Source organism: Odocoileus virginianus, chromosome 19 (genome assembly GCF_023699985.2).
Source record: "Odocoileus virginianus isolate 20LAN1187 ecotype Illinois chromosome 19, Ovbor_1.2, whole genome shotgun sequence".
In the NCBI taxonomy this organism is placed as follows: Eukaryota; Metazoa; Chordata; class Mammalia; order Artiodactyla; family Cervidae; genus Odocoileus; species Odocoileus virginianus.
The window spans coordinates 33,524,147-33,546,009 of record NC_069692.1 but is presented as its reverse complement, the minus strand read 5'-3'; the positions used below and the strand labels follow the sequence as shown (position 1 = coordinate 33,546,009).

General features: G+C 42.5%; 1 protein-coding gene across 5 annotated transcripts in view; it reads right to left on the bottom strand.

Moving 5' to 3' along the window:
- FAXC (failed axon connections homolog, metaxin like GST domain containing) overlaps positions 1-21,863 on the bottom strand; it is a 68,756-nt gene that overhangs the window by 2,774 nt on the left and 44,119 nt on the right. For all 5 annotated transcript variants that reach the window (XM_020892354.2, XM_070450073.1, XM_070450071.1 and 2 more), the window contains one exon: positions 15,709-15,825. In XM_020892354.2, the coding sequence (XP_020748013.2) occupies positions 15,709-15,825 (117 nt within the window). The remainder of the gene's footprint in view (positions 1-15,708; positions 15,826-21,863) is intronic.

Below are 21,863 nucleotides of genomic sequence, written 5' to 3'. Positions count from 1 at the left end.
TTCACCATGTTCAGTCTTCTCAGATCAAAATGGTTTGACTCACGCTTATATGAGTCCATTCTGATTGCCCCCAACTTGAAGATCTATGAGCTCAGGAGCCAGAAGCTGAGAAGCCCACATCACTGCTCCTTTTGGGAAGACACACGCAAATTTTTCACTTATTTTCTCCCTCAGGAAAGCAGTTAGGAAAATGCTTTATCCGGTATTGCTGGGGACCAAAAATGAGATAAAGATGCGGAAGCGGCAGCAAGGGGCCACGGGGGTAGAGGATATCAGAGATGAACTGGGGTCACTTCACAGCTGGGGACCACCCTCTTTGCCTCAGTCAAGTCCATTCCCAGAAAGTCAGAAGCCAGGTACAAAATGCACGGGATCTACGTGATAAATGACTGTCTGCACTCCATTGTGGCTGTCCTCTCTACAGCCCTTTTCTTTACCTTTCATCCAGGAGAGCTGCCCCCCTTCATGACTATGTGTCACTAGAACCCATTTCAATGGGAACTGTCACTGTTTCAATCAGGAACAATAAAAATTAATAATAATAATAGCAAACATGTACATAGGCCTTACTGTGTACCAGGCACTACTTGAAGTGCTTTATTTATTATTGAATTCATATTAACTCCCATCCCTAGTCCTGGCACCAATCCTATGAGACAGGAGCTATTACTATCTGCATTTATGATAGGAAAACTGAATCAACAGAGAAGTTAACTAACTTGCCTAAAGTCACACAGCTGGACAGTAGCAGAGCCAGGATTCAAACAAAAGCAGTCCCCAGACTCCATCCCCTTCACCAAGACTTGAGCTTGCCTCTCTCCTGATGAGTTGACAGCCTGACCTGGGAATGCATAGCTTCCAACTACCTGTCACAGAATATTTTTCAGTAATTCTTTCTAGAGTCTCCAGAATTATGAGAGCACAGGTGTTGTCACTCAAAGACAATGGGTAGCCATGAAGAAGAGACCATTCTATCATGCCATTAAGAAAGGGTCCGCTTTGATAAGCAAGGACTGGAAGCTCACATGCCCATCCTCATATCCTGGCCCTGATAAAAAGAGTGAAGCGAAGAGTGAAAACTTACACTTCAATCCTCCCTTTATCTGGATTTGCCAATCCCTTCTTATGCATAGGTCCTCTACCAGCAGATCCACTCAACATGCTACCAGTCAAAAAGAACGAAAAAAGTCAGCAGTAGAAACAGGTTATATGTGTTGTGTGCGTGTGATATGTTTAACATAAATGCCTATATTGAAGATGTAAACTTTATGAAATAATTTTTCAAAACGAGGTTTTTTCTCAAAGAGTACTCAACAAACAGATAATGTCACCTATCCAGCTGGTAAGAATTAAAGCCTGATACCATCCAATGTGGAGGGTCAGACATTGTACAACATGGTTGGTGGAAGTACAAATTGTTAAAAGCTTTTCAGGAAAGTAACCTGATGTCACCTATTGAAATTTTAAATGCACTTATATGTTGGCTCAGGACTCCACTTTTAGTACTCTATTCTACCAAAATAAAAGCATCAGTATGTAAAGATAGACACATATGGATGTTGAATGTAGTATTATGTCAATGAAAAAAATAGAAAGAAAACAAAGATGGAAACAGCCTGAATATCCATCAATAAGGATTGACTGAATAAAGTTTGTTATATCAATCCTATAGAATATTATGCAGCTATTAAAAAGATACAATATTCTATTTAGCAAAAAAATTATAAAGTAATGTGTATAATGTAATTCCATTTGGTTTTAAAATAATACAAAAACATATATGTATATGTATGTAAATTTGTATATGAAACATAAAAGGCACAGAAGGGTTCACTTCAGATCCCTAATCTTGGTTTTCTACGGGAGTGATTTGGACATCTATGCCTTTATTTTTCATATATAAATTTACATACATGTATATAACTGTCTTTTTTATTTTATTATTTTAAAACTAAACAGTGGAATTGCACTACACACATTATAATTTTTTCACTAAAATAGAATACTGTATCTTTTTAATAGCTGCACAATATTCTATAGGAAGGTGGCGCTGATGGTTAAGAAACTGCCTGCCAATGCAGGAGACACTGGAGACCTGGTTCAGTCCCTGGGTGAAGAACATCCTCTGAAGGAGGGCATGGGCCACAGTCCATGGGGTCTCACAGAGTCAGACATGACTGAAGCAGTCTTAGCACACACACACAGTGTAGGTGAGGAGGTGATAAATCTTTTAAAACACACCTGCCTAATTCAACTCATTGTGACAATTGTGTATCACTTTTTAACTTAAAAGTCCAATAAAATAAATTAGTAAAATGACTAATGAGTGGTTATTAATATTTTCAGACAACTGGAGAGGTTATTTATCAGAAAACCAAATGGCCCTTAACCCCGAGGACACTCCCAGACAGAATAAAGAACTTTTCTCTTGAAGTTTTGCTAATGGAAATGTTCCCCACTCTTTGGAAAAAGTGACTCATTTCATTTTCCTGTATCACTCCAGCTCTTCCCAGCACCACTGCAGCCTTGGACCCTTACCCAGCCAATATCTAGAACACGGGGCTGACGCCCACACACACAGTTTTCAAGGTGTTCACTCACCTCCCTGTTTCATGCTTGGGCTGGGTGCCAGCTATGCCCGTGGTTGCTTCCTTTAACACTGTGTCAAACAAGCAGCAAGGGTTCTGAACATTTCCTCTTTAGAAAAGTTCTTATCAAACTTGAATGTGGCAATGAGGACACCACGCCCCCTTTCCCAGTCTCTCTGAAGCTAATTCACAGATCTCAAAATACAAACACCAGCAAAGGTCACTCAAGCCAACCCTTTCCCAAGACCCAAATTCCCCCACGACCTCTTCCTAAACACCTCCAAATAGAGAACAGTAGAGTATGGGGTGGGTATATACGTGCATGCTTTTCAAGGATATTCAGCATTCTTTCTATCTTATAATCTATCAAAAAATAAGCAAAAAACACATCCAAGTACAATAAATAACTATTGATAGAAAAGCTGCTGAACAGGGTTTTTCTTAAAACATAAAGGTCCATCTAGTCAAAGCTATGATTTTTCCAGTAGTCATGTATGGATGTGAGAGCTGGACAATAAAAAGGGCTGAGCACCAAAGAAGTGATGCCTTCGAACTGTGGTGTTGGAGAAGACTCTTGAGAGCCCCCCCAAAACAGCAAGGAGATCAAATCAGTCAATTCCTAAAGGAAATCAATCCTGAATATTCACTGGAAGGACTGATGGTGAAGCTGAAGTTCTAACACTTTGACCACCTGATTCAAAGAACTGACTCATTGGAAAAGACCCTGATGCTGGGCAAGATTGAAGGGAGGAGGAGAAGGGGACAACAGAGGATGAGATGGCTGGATGGCATCACCGACTCAATGGACATGAGTTTGAGCAAACTCCGGGAGATGGTGAGGGACAGGGAGGCCTAGCATGCTGCAGTCCATGGGGTCGCAAACGAATAACAAAAACAATGGAGGGTTGTGTTTCTTACAAATTCAGGAAAATAGCGTTAGGTTCTTTGATTCTGATCTGGCTCCCCAGGGCGAGCGGTGGAGCGGCAAAACCCTTTCCCTTTTGCTGTTTTACTTTCCAGGCTCTCCATGCTTCACGCCTGTGTTAAAGAGGGCCAAATCCACATGCAATTCTCTAGTAAGGATACTGATCAAAACATCAAATGTGACTCCACATTAAAAGGATTGCTGAAAAGGACAAGAAATAACAAGTATAGGCAAGCATGTGGAGAAAAAAGAACCCTCATTCACTATTGTTGGGAATGTAAATCAGTGCCGCCACTATGAAAAACAATGTGGAGGTTACTCAAAAATTAAAAATAAAACTACCAAATGATACAGCAATTCCATACCATTTGAGGTACTTTCAGACACTGCTGATGAGAATATAAATCGAAATAGTCCTTCTAGAAAGCAATTTAGCTGTGCAGACCAAGAGCTTACAGCTGTTGAGACAGTGATTCCCCAACTAGAAATTTAGCTTAAGTAAACAACCAGAGGTAAGCAGATATATATGTATACACACACACACACACACACACACACACACACACACACAATAAATACACAATATTTACTATAGAATGTTAGTAAAAATTATTTAAAATCACCAGCAAGAGACTTTCCCAGCGGTCCAGTGGTAAAGAATCCACTTGCCAGCAGGGGACATGGGTTCAGTCCCTGGTCCAGGGAAATGCCACATGCCTTGGGGCACCTAGGCCTGTGTGCCACAGCTACTGAGACTGTGTTCTGGAGCCCTTGAGCCACAACTAATAAAGCCTGCACATTCTAGAGTCCATGCTCTGCAACGGGAGAAACCACCGCAATGAGGAGCCTGACCGCCGCAAGCAGAGAAGCCAGCATGTAGCAGTGAAGACTTAGTGCAGCCAAAACTAAAGAAAAAATGAAACAAACCACCCACAAGTCCAGAAAAAAGATTAATCACATGAGTTACAGTGTAGCTATAGGATAGGATATTATGCAACTACTAACTACATTGTTTTGAAGAATACTTAATGACAAAGGAAATGGCCATAATGCAGTTAATCAAAAACTGCAAACTGCAGGATATAACTATTTCAACATAATGATCTCAATTTTGAAACATATATGCATGTATGTGCTTGATAAAAGATGAAGAAACATACTACAAAATTAACAGAAGCTCTCTGTGGGTGTTGGGGTCACAAGTTATTAATCCTTTTAAAAAAACACTTTATCTTTTCTAAATTTTTCCAGTCAGGAAGTGATATCTCATATCATACACAAACATATTATGTATATTTTAAGAATTGTTGAATGTTCAAAGTCTATCCTCCTACTCACCAAAATTAAGGAAAATTTCCCACTATTCTGGATGTTTCCTGGAGTAGTTTGTGTAAGTAGATATTGTAAATAATATCTAGGACCAAAAAGCTAATTTTTTTTAACTTTTTGACTGCACCATGAGGTATGCAAAATCTTAATTCCCTGACCAGCGATCCAACCCTTGCCCCCTGAAATGGAAGCATGGAGTCTTAACCACTGGACTACCAGGGAACTCCCAAAAAGCTAATATTTACACACACGCGCTCACATGGGTGGCAAGGACAATGTCGCCCTGGCTGTCCCAAAGCTACAGCAGAAAATCACCAGATCCAAGCCACTCACGCCCCTGGGTATGAGCCAGTTCTCCATTATCCAGGCTCCTGGTGGTTTGCTTCTACTTCTCCTTCCTCTTATTACTTCTTGGGAAAGTCTCTGCCATAGAAAAAGCGAAGGCAGAGAAAGAAGTTGAGACCAGATTAGTAGCTTGCCTGCACTAGCAGCTCTGATCAGGCTGAGAAGGGGCCTGGAACAACGGCTGCAATGCGTTTTAAAGAGTCGCTGTGGACTTAAATGATTCGTGCTCCTCCAGTCCCCAAGGAGAGCTGGAAGCTACTAACTTGTTTTAAGAATCAAAGTGCCGGCAACTATGTGCCAACAATGCCCTGCAGAGGATGGCATCAGATTCTCCCAGTGTGTGCATCTCCAAGTGAGACTCATAATCAATTCTCCAAAAACACCAATCATTTCTTTCAAAAGAATACTAAATGCCTCAAGTCCCTCCAGGAAGTAATAGAGGAAAGCACCAAGTCATAAACAGATCAGTAAAAGATGCCTCATTTCTTTAAGAAGGGATTCTGTTCAATCTAAGAGTTCTACTGATATTGGATACCTAAATCCTTCTAAAGTAACAGATGACCTCATACACTTGACCCTTGAACAAAGTGGGGGTTAATTCACATAGAACTTACAGTCAGTCCTCTGTATCCAAGGTTCCTCCACATCCGTGGATTCAACCAACCATGGATTGTGTAGTGCTATAGTCATTACGACTGAAAAATATCCACGTATAAGTGATCCATGCAATTCAAACTTGTGTTGTTCAAGCGCCAAATATAGGGCATGTGACTGTATCTGTACAGAGTATGTGTATGCACTTGGGTAAAAGTATAAGTGTGTATATAAGTGAGTATGTATAGAACTATGTGAGTAAATGTGTGTTTGTATTCACAGGTGTGTAGGCAAATGGAAGGAGAGAATAGGAAGTAACAGGAAGAGACAGTATACACAAAACCCACCTCTAAATGAACTAAAAGTAGTCAGTATCTTTTAGACCACCATGGAAAATCTGATTACAATAAAGCGAAACTATTTTAAGTGCTACGAGCATCACCAATCTGAGAGTCAATTTATGAATTGAATATTCAACGTAGATAATTCCCAACACATCACAAGACAAAGAATATCTTCATGCTGATTATCTAGGAAATTAAATATAAGTCCATACTATCCTTACCCCCACTTAATGGTAGTTTCAGAAGACCTTCAACAAATGCCTGATTCCTTCCAACTAAGCCTGGTGATGTGTTATGTGAATTCCTATCCCCACGAATCTGGAGCATACTCCTGCTGCCATTAGCCTGGTCTGAACCTCTGTGCATACACATGAGTACACACACACACACGCGCACGCGCGCGCACACACACACACACACACACACACACACACACAGAGTTACAGCCTTCACCAGCCTCCCTACCCACCCACCCGTGACCACCACACATGACGGCTCACCTGCCTTAGTATCCTGTATGATTTTTTCTTGTTTGGTCCCAGCCATCCATCCAACATCAATTAAGAGTGAATATGCTTCAGTTCTAATGAGATGGATGAAACTGGAGCCCATTATACACAGCGAAGTAAGCCAGAAAGATAAAGACCATTACAGTATACTAACACATATATATGGACTTTAGAAAGATGGTAACGAGAACCCTATATGCAAAACAGAAAAAGAGACTCAGATGTATAGAACAGACTTGTGGACTCTGGGAGAAGGCGAGGGTGGGATGTTTCAAGAGAACAGCATTGAAACATGTATATTATCTAGGGTGAAACAGATCACCAGCCCAGGTTGGGTGCATGAGACAAGTGCTCGGGCCTGGTGGACTGGGAAGACCCAGAGGGATCGGGTGGAGAGGGAGGTGGGAGGGGGGACTGGGATGGGGAATACATGTAAATCCATGGCTAATTCATTTCAATGTATGACAAAAACTACTGTAATGATGTAAAGTAATTAGCCTCCAACTAATATGCTATTCACTGGTGATCTCACCTACACCCCCAGTCTCTCAGCCGGGGTATGTAAAGTGAAAAGCCTTAGTTCCTCAGTCACGTCCAACTCTTTGCAGCCCCATGGACTGTTGCCCACCAGGCCCCTCTGCCCATGGAATTGAAAGAGGTAAAGCTTAGGCAGGCAGTCCAAGGCCCTGTAAGGAGGAGGTGAACACTCTCTGCTCCTGCTTTCCTTGAGCCTTGTGCAACAATGTATCTTGCCCGAGAACTGGCCTTTCTTTCAGTTCAGTTCAGTCCTGCAGTAGTGTCCGACTCTTTGCGACCCCATGAGTCGCAGCATGCCAGGCCTCCCTGTCCAACACCAACTCCAGGAGTTTACTCACACTCATGTCCAACGAGTTGGTGATGCCATCCAGCCATCTCATCCTCTGTCATCCCCTTCTCCTCCTGCTCCCAATCCCTCCCAGCATCAGGGTCTTTTCCAATGAGTCAACTCTTCACATGAGGTGGCCAGCTGAAACTGGAGTTTCGGCTTCAGGATCAGTCCTTCCAATGAACACCCAGGACTGATCTCCTTTAGGATGGACTGGTTGGATCTCCTTGCAGTCCAAGGGACTCTCAAGAGTCTTCTCCAACACCACAGTTCAAAAGCATCAATTTTTCAGTGTTCAGCTTTCTTCACAGTCCAACTCACATCCAAACATGACCACTGGAAAAACCGTAGCCTTGACCAGACGGACCTTTGTTGGCAAAGTAATGTCTCTGCTTTTTAATATGCTGTCTAGGTTGGTCATAACTTTCCTTCCAAGGAGTAAGCGTCTTTTAATTTCATGGCTGCAATCACCATCTGCAGTGATTTTGGAGCCGCCCAAAAATAAAGTCTGACACTATTTCCACTGTCTGCCCATCTATTTCCCATGAAGTGATGGGACCAGATGCCATGATCTTAGTTTTCTGAATGTTGAGCTTTAAGCCAACTTTTCGCCTTTCTTTAGGTCCCAACTAATGAGGACAGCACAATGTCTTACTCATGGAAATGCTTTTCTTAGACATTTTAACAAATTTTGCCTGGAAACCTGTTTCTCAAGACTTGTACCTCAGATTACACAGCAACAGTATATCTCGCCCAGAGACATTGCCAGAACCATTCTCCCTGGCTAATCTTGTGCCAAAGTTATCTCAGGATGTATGCCTTGGGAAAGGGTCTGGTGGAACTCTTACAACCTTGAGGTATTCTTTTTACCTATTCTCAGCAGCTGGTTGAGAAGTGTACAAGACCCTGCTTAAACTAGTGAGGCGGGTACTCTCCTAATCCCTTCCAGTGCCTCTTGCTGGAAGCTTTCTCTATCCCCGTTACTTTAATAAAATCTACACAAAGCTCTGAGTGACTGAGACTGTCTTTGGTCCCAGAGTTAAATCTTCTCCTTCAGAGACCACAAATCTGGCAACACCATTCACTGTAAGCTATCATCTTGGGGTCTCATCCGGGATCTTCGAGACAAGAAGAACGATCAGGGCTGGGACTCTTTTGCTCTTTTAACATAAAGTCTCTGCTTTCCTGACTCAGTGTGCCTGTCTGTGTGAATGCACAAGAAGCCAGAGCTGTGTCTTGCTCCACGGTTCCATGGTGATCCTCAAATGGCGTGTGCCTGGCGGGGGTTTATGCTGACCTGCCAGTGCCAAGAGGCAAACAACGTCCTCACGAGGGGAGCGGCCAAAAATGGATGAAGAGTATGGACCGAACTTCTTTTCCCTGGTCAGCCTTTCCTGGTCTGACTGCTTTCATAACTGCTCGAGGAATTCAAGGTACTAACCTAGTGTGCCGGATTGTAGACTGCCAGGAGACTTACAATCCATGCGGTTATTGAGTTTCTCCAGCCAGAGCCCCATTCCAAGTGTTACAGGACGCTGCAGGCAGGAACACATCAGGGAGCTAAGTGGAGCTCTAGCTCCAGGGACACCTCTCAGACTGAAAATCACCCTCCTGACCCCAGAGGCCCAGAGGTGAGTTCTTGTTATGGCCATGCCTCCAGACTATATGAATGGATGCATTACTGGTGAACATGAGATTCCTGAGGACTCACATCAGGGAACCCCAGATTTGGGCAGATTAGAAATGCAGCGGGCTTCTTCCCTTGGTAATGCAAGCTCTTAGTGGACCAAAGAAAGCCATCCAGTGACCTTTGTCTCAACTCTTTAGATATTCTTTTTGTACAATCTGCTGGACAGGAATAGAAAGGGTGACCCTGACACTCCATGAACATGAAAGATTCTTCTTTCCCTAGCAGGCCAGCCCTCTATCACCTCCTTTATCACATAGGCTGATATGGCAGCTCTCAGAAGGGACATCTTGGCTTTTCTGTTCGGCCCTTTATAACTTACCGCTTCTACTGCGGCCAGGAATATGCTGAGGATATGCACAGGCACACGGAAGGTGGGTGTTCCCCTAGTGGTCTTAGCTTGGGAGACCTTCTGGAAGGCTACTCTGCTCTACCCCAGGTGGCCTCAGAGGAGGAGCAGAAATCAGGCAAAGGTGTTAATGGTGAGGAACTGGACATCAATCTGGGATGCCATCAGGTCCACCCCTGGTGCATCTCCGCCCCTCCTCGGTGGTAGAACCGGGAGGGATGAGAGTGGGACAGCTGCGCTGGTGAGGACAGGTTAACTCTGGCTGGGGAAGGCAGCTTAGGTGGAAGACCTGCCTCCACCCCCATCTACAGCAGGGAGGGATGCCTCTGGTAGAAAAAAGCCACAATGCTGAGTGCTGCTTTTTTCTCTCTTACAGATGGGAGCTAACAGTTCCAGAACCACCCCCTTTAAATTGTATTTTGAAAAACTGGGATAAGTTTGATCCCCAGAGCCTAAAAAAATCCCTTCATATTCAGGCTTTCTTTACTTTAAGAAAAGTCCTTACCTCCCCAGAGAGACAATCCCTGCTGGGACAACACCTTATCAGTCAGGCTACCCCTGTCATCACAGCCAATTTGAACACTCTCTGGTTTAAATTTTAGGTATGAAACTACGACTACAAAAAAGAGAGATGACATTTTTTATATTGAATGGCCATGATACTCCTTAGACTCTGGAGAAAACTGGTTAAAATGAAATCTTTTTGAAATTGCAAAACCGGTTCTTTTTGCACGTGCAATTAGGAAAAAGCTGGCTTATTAAAATACTTTTTTTGGAGCTCCAACCCTGCCTGAGAAACAAAAACATACCTGGGGAAAAAACCTGAAGTTACCTCTTATCACGTCCTTGAGATACACAGCCTATTCTGTCTGGGACTCCAGCCATGAGCAAATTGGTAGAACTTCAGGGCAAGGTGAAAAAAAAGGCAAATAGACATTTTAAATTTCAAGCAGAAAACTGAGGGTTCTGTCTGTCCAGATAAGTGTGTCCCAGTGTGTGTCTCCGTCCTTGGACAACGTCGCTAAAGGCTAACTGGTCAATGAGCTCTATTTAATTGGCCTAAAGAGAAGTAAGGGTTTACGAATCAAACAATTCTAAATCCAAGAAAATTAAACTGAAATGAATTTCAGGCTTGTGTGAACTGGGAAATAGTCACTATTGAATTGATACCCGGTATTGATGTTTGTTTATTGATCTAATTAACATAGACATTGTGAAGACACTTTTGCAAATGATATAGCTTTGGGTGATTTATATTTACCATTCTACAAAATGATGATATAAAGTACAGTTCATGGTTGCTGAAAGAAAGTAGGATGTGTGTTTTCCATAAAAAGTCATAAGGAATGGAATTACATTCTATTAAGGAAAACTAAGTAAATCTGAACTTACAGGTGGCTGTTCTCTGAATGGGCAAATAAAATGATAATACAGAAGTATAAAAAGATTTGTGGCAAGGGGAAGAGAGGTTGGTGCATGATACAAATTTCTTAATACATTAAACTGTCTTTGAAATCTTTTATTGTTACTTTGACTAACTGAATAACTATTGTTTCACAGTGAATATAAGCTGTTACCAATCCGGAATTTGGTTTTCTCTTCCTGTTAAAAGAACACAGTTTTCTTTAAATGTGGCTTTTGGTGACAGACTATGGCACACATAGACAAAGCTCATTCTGCTTCTACAAAAATTAACCCCTCATCAGGGAACTTAAAATAGATAAACAATGACTATAAACTAAATAGTTGGCGTTATGGGAAATCCAAGACGGCCATTTGGCTTTTCCCAGCTCCCCGACAAACCTCACTTTTATTTGATAAGATAAAGCCTTTCCTGGCTTCAGGGTTAATATCTCACAATGGAGAAAAAATGTCTAAAATATGTTCTACAATCTCCAATGACTGGGGCACCCACTTTGCTGGACAGATAGTACAGACATTGGCAAGAAACTTCACAAGCTTCTTGGAGACTATCGTTTTCACTGAAGTCCTCGGTCATCGGGCAAAAATGACAGAACAAAGGGATAGGTTACATGAGATTGAATAGGCTGCTAAATACGACTACAATTTTCATGACTTTTTGTCAGACATATTACTGGCTTATAATCTTTGTTTTCAGAGATAAAGAAGCTCTTCTCCTTAAGTTACTGATGGTTTAAAACAATTTAGTGATTTACACCTGTGGGTAAAATTAAAACATTTTTCTTTTCTCTCTGCCTCATCCCTCCAGAAACTGGAGACACCTGGGTTCTGAACAGCCTCATCAAGGTTAAAAAGACTTTTTCTGTATATATACAGAAATCTCAAAGTATACTGGGGAAGCTCTAAAAGAAAAATCCACCAAACGGATGTCAGGCCTATGGCAGCTATTATGTTTCCCCAAATATTAAGTTCTAGTTTTGTTAATTAAGGTCTGTATTTACTAAAACTCACTTCTGAGATAGTTCCTTGCAGTTATGTTACATTGCTAAGAGGTTTAATTAAGTTATTAAAAAGGACACTCTGAGTTTGTCTCTAAAGCTTATCACAGTAACCAGTCTTTGAATAAAGATCAAATGCTCCAGGATCTACAACCAGGAGATTAACAACAGGCTGAAGTCATTTAACAAACTAAGTCAGATGACCTGGAGATGTCACTGGGCTATACCTAATGGAAGTTCTTGACTTAAGTTCTTACTTATGATTATACCATTACTGCTAACTATAGTGCTTTCTATATTGCCTGTTTCAAGAGGTATTGTCCCTTACACTATCAACTATGTGACTGAGGCACAGTTCCACATGAAATCCATAGTTATAATGGTGTGACTCTGTATATGAGAAGAAGCAACAAGAAGGAATGTTTTCCTGGACCAAGAGACTAGTGAGACAGGTGAGGTCTAGAGACTTTTGCTACTCACAGGGCCTAGTCCAGTAACAGCACGTTGAGTGGCCGATTGGTGAAATCTTCAACAGATCTGGGAATGAGCCTTCCCAGCACTGTGGGACAAGATGGTCATGAAATGCCCCCCAAACTATGGTCAAACTCATGGCCATAAAGGGGCCCTGCAACTGGAAACTGGCACTTGCCACTGACATCTACAAAGATTAAATCATGGACACTACAGCTGCTGACCTTCAACATCTCCTGAATGGAATTCAGGGTGGAAATCAGAAATTAGGCACTCACTCTGTGCTCTGGAAAAATGGACAAAACTGGCCTTCGGACAGTTAGATATTTTCAGGTAAAGATTTTATTGAACCCAAATTCTTGCATCTTCTCATACCTAGAAAAATGCTAAAATTGTCAGTGGTGACAACTACTTTGGCTTATATGTTAATACCACAATAAGAGGCTAAAGCCTACTTGGACAAACTTAGACAACTGGCTACCTGGCTATAAGTCTCCCTAAAATAGCTGTCTACGTTGGGGTTCAGACTCATTCTTCTAAAAGGAAATGGTAATATTTATTTTGTCTGTTAAGATTCAGGTTGTCATTCTTTCAACTACTTCTAACTGGGTCTGTGATACCTACACTGAAAATGTATATGAACATGCCAAATGGTTCCATTCTTATAAATAGGGCAGCCCAAGTGTTGACTCTATCTAGACCAGGATCAAAGTTACTACCAAATGTAACCTGATTCTTTGACTCTTGCTTGGACTACTGATTACAATAATTCTTTGACTGATATATAATCTCTGCCTTTTAATCTACTTGTCTAGTTTGTTCTTTCTAAAGGATACAACAGCTTCCCAGATAAAGTAACCATGATACAGAGATTCTGGTCACTCTTCAAAATGGACTCCCCTGATGTTTCACTCTTCTCACAGACACAATCTTGATTTAGAAGCTCTCCTTAGTGGAAAACTATCTTGACTGTAATAATCATGATCATCTTATTCTTGCTGCTTGCTCCTTATATCTGTAACTGTATAATAAACTTTGTATCTAAGCAGCTTGAGACATTTAAGTTACTAATGATGGTTCATGGTTCTACAGTTTTTACTGCCTCCTCTAGCTATTACTCAGGGCCCCTGGATCAGAGACCCTCGATATGAGGGTAAGGAGAGTATGTTGTCTCAACAATTTAGGGTCTGTGCCCCTTACCAGCAGGAAGAAGTTATGGAACGATTTATCTGCCCCTTTCCCTGGCAACCGTATTCTCCTAAAAGAAAAAGGGGGGAATGAAAAGGGGGGGAATGAAAGACTTAAAGCTTGGGCAGGCAGTCCAAGGCCCTTTAAGGAGGATGTGAACATTCTCGGCTCATGCTTTCCTTGAGCCTTATGCAACAATGTATCTTACATGAGAACTGGCCTTTCTTTAGGTCCAGGAACTAATGATTACATAGAACATTTTATTCATGGAAATGCTTTTCTTAGACTCTATGTTAATGATTATAATGGTAACATATCTTGGCTGGGAACCTGTTTCTCAAGACTTGTATCCCTGATTACACAGCAACAGTATATCTCCCCCAGAGACATTGCCAGAACCATTCTCCCTGGCTAATCTTGTGCCAAAGTTATCTCAGGATGTAGGGCTTGGGAAAGGCTCTGGGAACTTACAACCTTGAGGTATCCTTTTTGCCTATTCTCAGCAGCTAGTTAAGAAGCATATAAGGCCCCACTTAAACAAGTGAGGCGGGTACTCTCCTCCAGCTTCCAGTGCCTCCTGTTGGAAGCTTTCTCTATCCCCGTTACTTTAATAAAATCTACACAAAACTCTGAGTAACTGAGATTGTCTTTGGTCCCAGAGTTAAATCTTCTCCTTCCGAGACCACGAATCTGGAAGCACCATTTACCATAAGCTGTCAGAATCTCCAGGCAAGAATACTGAAGTGGGTTACCATTCTCTTCTGCAGGGGATCTTCCCAACCCAGGGATTGAACCCAGGTCTCCTGCATTGCAGGCAGATTCTTTACTGTCTGAACCACCACGGAAGCCCAAATATTGAAGGTGTAACCACCCAACACGGGGCTTGAACCCATGACCCTGGGATTAAGAGTCCTATGCTCTACTGATTGAGCTAGCAAAGCCTTGATTAACTCCTGTCATTCCCCTTCCCCAAACCAAAACATAGAACCTTGATCCCCACATTCCCAGCACCAGGTACTTGCTTAGGTACTGTCTCAAACCAGAGACAACTCAAAATGGTTTCCATTCATCCATGCAGAGGAAACCTCTCTCAAAGGCCCCAGCAGCCGTGCATATTCCAACACTCCACTCCAACACACACACACACACACACACATGAACACACATGAAGATCTGGTCCCTTAACATCAACCCAGGTTGAGTTGACTTTCCCTGCCCCATTGCCAACAAGCACTTGACCCCTGGCAACCATCCCCATCCCTACCCCCACACACATGTTCATCCTCTAACTCTGGCCCCATTCAGCCCACTTTTACTCCACCAGTTTAGAATTATAATTCTCACAGGCCTATATCAAGATCACACAACAAAGATACAAGATTATACTTCTTTGGTCAAAATGTACATATAATATCAATAATAATACCTCACATAGCACCAGACTAACAAAGAATCTGTTGACATTTTCCTCATTTTCCCACAAAGTTCTTGAATTTTCCAGCTCTACTACTCTCCAGGTATGATCTATAGACACCCAACTGGAATAGGAGAAGGGAATGCTTTGAACTTATGACACAGAATTCTATGTACCTATACCCACATGTGAAATATCTGAGACCAGTGTGGGCTCAAAAGGAGCATGCAAGATAGGCAGTGAGTCCATCACAACCACCCAACCTCAGGTGCTGCAGCGGTGGATAAACCAGAAACTGGAAAGCCACCACCATCCAAAGCAAATGAAGGCAGACTGACAAAACAAGGACAGTAGGGGAATTCAAGTCCTGTTTCGGTGACAAGTATTAAGTCCACTAGGAAAGCTGCTGGAAGAAAAACCCTTGTGTAGAACATGGCAGGATTTGTGTCAGCTTTGCTAGGAACATGGTTTGAGCAGGATGAGGTGAGAAGCCCCATCTCTCCTCCTCTTGCCTCTACCGATCCTGACACAGAAAACCAACCTTGGCCCCAGACACCACAGCCTGGTGTCTCCACAAAGCACAGCCAAGCTCACAGGCTTGGGCCTAGAATTCTCCACTGTGTTGCCCTCAACCCCAGCCCCCAGCAAATCCCCAAACCTGAGAGCTTCATAGGGCTTGCCTTTAATCAGCCGTTCAGGTCTCGTCCCAGGTAAGGTCCACATTGCCTGGGCCAAGTGTCCAAAGACAGTAGCGTCGAGGGTGGAGAGCTTGGGCCCCATGATGTACTTCTTGTCACCTGCAGCAGAGAGAGAGAGAGGTCACTGGCCGGCCCTTGCTGTCCTGCTAAGTCACAATGGCATTCAGCATCTTCCATCACACATGTGCTTAACAGGGCATCAAAAGCTTTGCAAAACCAAATGCATGCACCTCCTTTTACTGAAAACTAGAAACAAAAGTAAAACAAACAATTCTGTAATATATCAACTGATATGAGAGCACAGCAGGGAAGTAACTGGGAACATACCAGGGTAAGCAGATGAGGGAGGGGGTTCATGGAGAAAAGGGAGAACTGATCACCCCCAGGACCCCAGAGGTACCTCCTTGTCTCCAACTCTATTCGTGAAAGCTTGAGACGCTTAAGAACATCTGGACATTTGCTTAAACCATCTCAAGAGTAGCCCCAATCAAGCGCAGCCAGCTTCGGCACTTACTTTATTAAATTAACACATTTCCTCGGGGAGAACCAGAACCCTAAGCTACTTAGGAAGTTTGGAGGAGGCAAGGCTCTGTATGATGTCTCCATGGTCTTGTCAAGGTTCTCACCACTGAGCACCAACAGGAAACAAACATACAGAGAAGCTTTAAAACTGCAGGATAAAAAGACAGCCCAGGAGGCATCCTACTTCACATCCTGGTCCCACTGTTATTCACTATGAAAGCCTGCTCATTAATCAACCTCTCCAAGCCTCAGTTCTCCCATCTGGAAAAGGAGATGATATTAAAGGTATTTCTTAGGACCAATGTGGGGATTAAATTTCATTAACACATGTAAAGCAGTTAGCACCAAATCTGGGTAACTCATCAAATACCAGCACTCTTTATGAGAGCCCTTCTGTTTTTCCAGTCTATTCCATATCTCACCCATAGCTAAATCTCTAGGACATTCTTTTCATAGCGGCACTGCCTTTCACAACAATTTTTAATGATTTATGAAATGGGCGATGAAATACAGTCCAAACTCAACCTGCAGTCCAAGACTCGTCACATTCTGCTCCCATCCCTGTTCCGGCTTTGCCCTTCTTTAACACAGGAGGCCTGGGACAGCCCCATTCACCAGCCCGCTTCATGCTTCCCACTGCACACTTCTGCTCACGCTGCACCACACATCTCCTTGCCCTCCCAAACCCTACATGTGCCCCCTACTTCTCTCCATCTCATAAATTACATTCATCTTTCCAGCACAAGCCTTCTTTCAAAGCCATCTCACGCAATGGAAGATTTCAGTTCACACAGCCCTCTTTCAAATTTCACTTTTACACATACGACCCAGATTCAGAGAGAAGAAAACATGTTAAAGGAGAGCTACAATGGCTTCCTGGGCCCCCAGAAATGTTGATTTCCTTAAACTGCTAAAAGGAAAGAGTCTAAGGGAAATGCGAGAGTACAATGTGAAGTCTGTTTGTTGTAGACTCCAAAAACTCTGGGGATCAAGAGGGAAAAAATGTACATGAATTTTATAAAAACTTAGGAAACCTAAAAATAGAGCCCATAAGACCATGATTTAAAAAAAAGAAAAAATAACAACAATAAATATAATCATTTGAATCCATACATCAACTAATACATATAGTGTTCAGCCCAAATTTGCTTTTTGGCTCAGAACATTAAAGCTAGAAGGACCCTGAGTTATTAATAATAACAGAAACAGACTAAAAATGCCAGCACCCAGTCTCCCGACGCCCAGCCTGATACTCTCTGCTCTGCACAAGATGCCACAGAGAGCTTCATCCTTGAGATAAAGACCCCAAAGGACAGCAGGAGGGTTAAGCTGTGAGTGTTTACAAAAGGATGCTTTTAATCAGGAGGGAATATAGAATATAGAAGGAGAAAAGAACAAAAGTCTAAGAGTTTTTAAGGTACTTGCCCCCTCCCTCAAAAAATGGATAGAATTTAGCATTCATGGTAGACACACAATTATACATGCATACACACACACACACACACACACACACACACACACTACAATTATAAATTTGAAGATTATAAAAATACTCTTTTATTAAGAAGTTCTCAGAGTACCCAATGGCAGAAAACTTTTTAAAAAACTTTCCTAATTAATTTTTTAGTTAATTTTAGGCTTATAGAAAAGTTACAAAAAGAGCAGTTTCTGTATACCCTTCAACTAGCTTCTGCTAATGTGAGCAGCTTAGGTAACCATCACAGAAGAGAGTTCCAGAAGAACATCTATTTCTGCCTTATTGACGATGCCAAAGCCTCTGACTGTGTGCATCACAATAAACTGGAAAATTCTGAAAGAGATGGGAATACCAGACCACCTGACCTGCCTCATGAGGAATCCATATGCAGGTCAGGAAGCAACAGTTAGACCTGGACATGGAACAGCAGACTGGTTCCAAATAGGAAAAGGAGTACATCAAGGCTGTATATTGTCACCCTGCTTATTTAACTTATATGCAGAGTACATCATGAGAAACGCTGGGCTGGAAGAAGCACAAGCTGGAATCAAGATTGCCAGGAGAAATATCAATAACCTCAGATATGCAGATGACACCACCCTTATGGCAGAAAGTGAAGAACTAAAGAACCTCGTGATGAAAGTGAAAGAGAGTGAAAAAGTTGACTTAAAGCTCAACATTCAGAAAACTAAGACCATGGCATCTGGTCCCATCACTTCATGGGAAATAGATGGGGAAACAGTGGCTGACTTTACTTTTCTGGGCTCCAAAATCACTGCAGATGGTGATTGCAGCCATGAAATTAAAAGACGCTTACTCCTTGGAAGGAAAGCTATGACCAACCTAGACAGCATATTAAAAAGCAAAGACTACTTTGTCAACAAAGGTTTGTCTAGTCAAGGCTGTGGTTTTTCCAAGTAGTCATGTACGGATATGAGAGTTGAACTATAAAGAAAGCTGAGTGCTGAAGAATTGATGCCTTTGAACTGTGGTGTTGGAGAAGACTCTTGAGAGTCCCTTTGACTGCAAGGAGCTCCAACCAGTCCATCCTAAAGGAGATCAGTGCTGAGTGTTCATTGGAAGGACTGACATTGAAGCTGAAACTCCAATACTTTGGCCACCTGATAGGAAAACTGACTCATTGGAAAAGACCCTGATGCTGGGAAAGATTGAGGGCAGGAGGAGAAGGGGATGACAGAAGATGAGATGGTTGGATGGCATCACCGACTCAATGGAGATGAGTTTGAGTAAACTCCAGGAGTTGGTGATGGACAGGGAGGCCTGGTGTGCTGTGGTCCATGGGGTCGTGAAGAGTCGGACACGACTGAGTGACTGACCTGAACTGAATTAAGAAACCACAGAACATTTATTGTTGCTGTCATTGTTTAGTCACCCAGTTGTGTCAGACCCTCTTGCAATCCTATGGATTGGGATTCTCCAGGCAAGAATACTGGAGTGAATTGCCATTTGCTTTCTCCAGGGGATCTTCCTGACCCAGGGATTGAACCCACGTCTCCTGCCTTCATCTCCAGCCTTGCTGGCAGATTTTTTACCACTGAGCCACCAGGGAAGTCCCTCAGTACATTTACCAAAACTAAGAAATTAACATCAATATAATTTAATTAACTGCACTGTACTCTTTGTTCAAATTTTAGTAGTTTTTCAACTATATGTTCTTCTCTGCTTCAGGATCCCACATTGCATGTAGTTGTCAGGTCGCCTTAGTTGCTCAGTCTTTCCTTGTTACCCCCCTCCCACCTCCCCCAACCCACACATTCGTGCCCTGCACAATCTTAGTTCCCTGACCAGGGATTGAACCCCATGTAGTGAGCAGAGTCTTAACCACTGGGCCACCAGGGAAGTCCCTCCTTGTCTTTCATAACCTTGACATTTTTAAAGAATCCTGATCAGCTGTTTTGCAAAACGTTCATCAACTTGGGTTTGTCCAAGGTGGTTAATCATTAGAGTAGTCATCCATTTTTACAAATGCTCCTGTGATGGTTATTTCATGTGTCAATCTAACTATGGCATGGGGGGTTAAGTGATGTGGTCAAACATTATTCTGGGTTTTTCTATGAGGGTGTTGTGAGCAAGATTAACATTTAAGTGATAGGCTGAGTAAAGCAGAACACTCTCCCTAGTGTGGGTGGAACACTCTCCCTAGTGTGGGTGGGACACTCTCCCTAGTGTGGGTGGGACACTCTCCCTAGTGTGGGTGGGCCTCCTCCAGTTAATTGAAGGCCTTCATATGACAAAAGGGCTGACTCTCCCCAGAGGAAGAGAGAATTCCTACTGCCTGAGTGCCTCTGAACTAGGACAGAGGGCTTTCCTGACTTCAGACTTAAATGGAAGCATTGGCTTTTCCAGGGTCTTAAGCCAGTTCTGATTGGAACAACACCATCAGCCCTCCTGGGTCTCCAGTGTGCCAACCCCCTCTGCAGATTTTGGTATCTGTCAGCCTCCGTATTTGTGTGAGCCCATATAAATGTAGTATATAAGAGAAACAGACATGGACAGATCCAGATATCTAGATCTATATCTCCTATTGGTTTATTTCTCTGGAGACCCCTAATACCCCTTCTCAGAGCATCATATCAGGAGATCCACAATGTCCATATGTCTTATCACTGGGGATATTAACCCTGACCACGTGGTAAAGATAGTATCCGTACAGTTTCTTCCGTGTAATGTTACTAGTTTTCCTTTTGCAGTTAATAACCTTGGGGGAGAAACTTTGAGACTGTATCACTATCCTGTTTCTCCTCAAACTTTGGCCCACTAATTTTAGCATCCATCAGTAGACATCAAACTGAAACAACTAAATACCGTGGAGTTTGCCTAATCAGGATTTTCTATTTCTCTATTACTTCTACATGTCTTTATTCAAATACTACTGTTCCCTTCATCCCCCTTTTGCTGACATATTCAATTATTTATTTATGTAACCATGCACCTGTCGATATTTATTTTATTCTATGGCCTGTAATCCAGTACTCTCATTATTCCTTGTGTTGCTCAAATGGTTCCAGATTTGGTCTTTTGAGCTTAGCAGGAAGTATTTTTTAGAAAAAGACTGAATTTAGATTAGATTCTGCTTAGAGATGAAAAAGCCAAGTCAAAGTCTCAAGTCTGTAGCATCCCCAGGCTTCACCAAGTGGACCCAGTTCTCACTACTAGAGTTTTTAGCAGAAATAGAACATTAAGGGCACTTCTGAAGGGCACTGAGGGAGAAGGCTTGGGTGACGAGGCAACTCAAGCTTCATTTTCAGTAGGTGGAACCCTCCCTGGCTTCTGTAGAGATGCACAGAAGCAGCTGACGGTACTCTCATCACCACCTCCCATCCCATCCTTCCTCAAAGAACCTCCACTGGTCTAACTCAACACTTGCCTTAAGGCTCAGATCACATGCTCCCTCCTCCACTCCAGAAAGGTTACCTGCACTCTCCAGTCCTCAAGCACCTCTCCTCTGCCAACCCTCAGAGGCACACCTGCTTAGAGCAGGGCTGCTCAAAGAATAGTTTGGGACCAGCAGCATCAGCACCACAAATGCTATCTATTGAATCAAAACGACTGAGAGGGAGACTGGGAGAGAATCTGTGTTTTAACACGCTTTCAGGTTAGTGAATCTTCGAGAGCTAGCAATTCTTGGACCACACTTCGAATAGTGCTGTTCCAGATGGTTCTCATGTACACTGAAGTTTGAGAAGTGCTGGTCTAGACTAGAGTATATCAGTGTTCTTAAACTCGAGCATGCATCATAATCCCCTGGTGGGTTTTTTAAAAATACTGATTTATCTCCCACAAATCCCCAGGTTTCAGATTCAGTAGGTATGGGTGGGACTCAAATCTCAGGTAGTGCTAAGGTTGCCGGTCCAGGAACCACACTTTGGGAACCACTCATCCAAATCAATCATTAGGTAATTCACACATGTCATCTTATAGTCTTATTTATGTGTGTGTCCTATCTCCTCAAGCAGTGTTTAATCTCCTTGAGAGCAGGTAACCATCTTTTACTTTTCTGCACATCTGATATCTATCATAGTAGAAATCATCAAATAAGGTGTTGATAGCCTTACGTATTAACCACCTTTATCACTAGTGGCTTAGTGGTAAAGAATCCACCTGCCAACACCTGCCA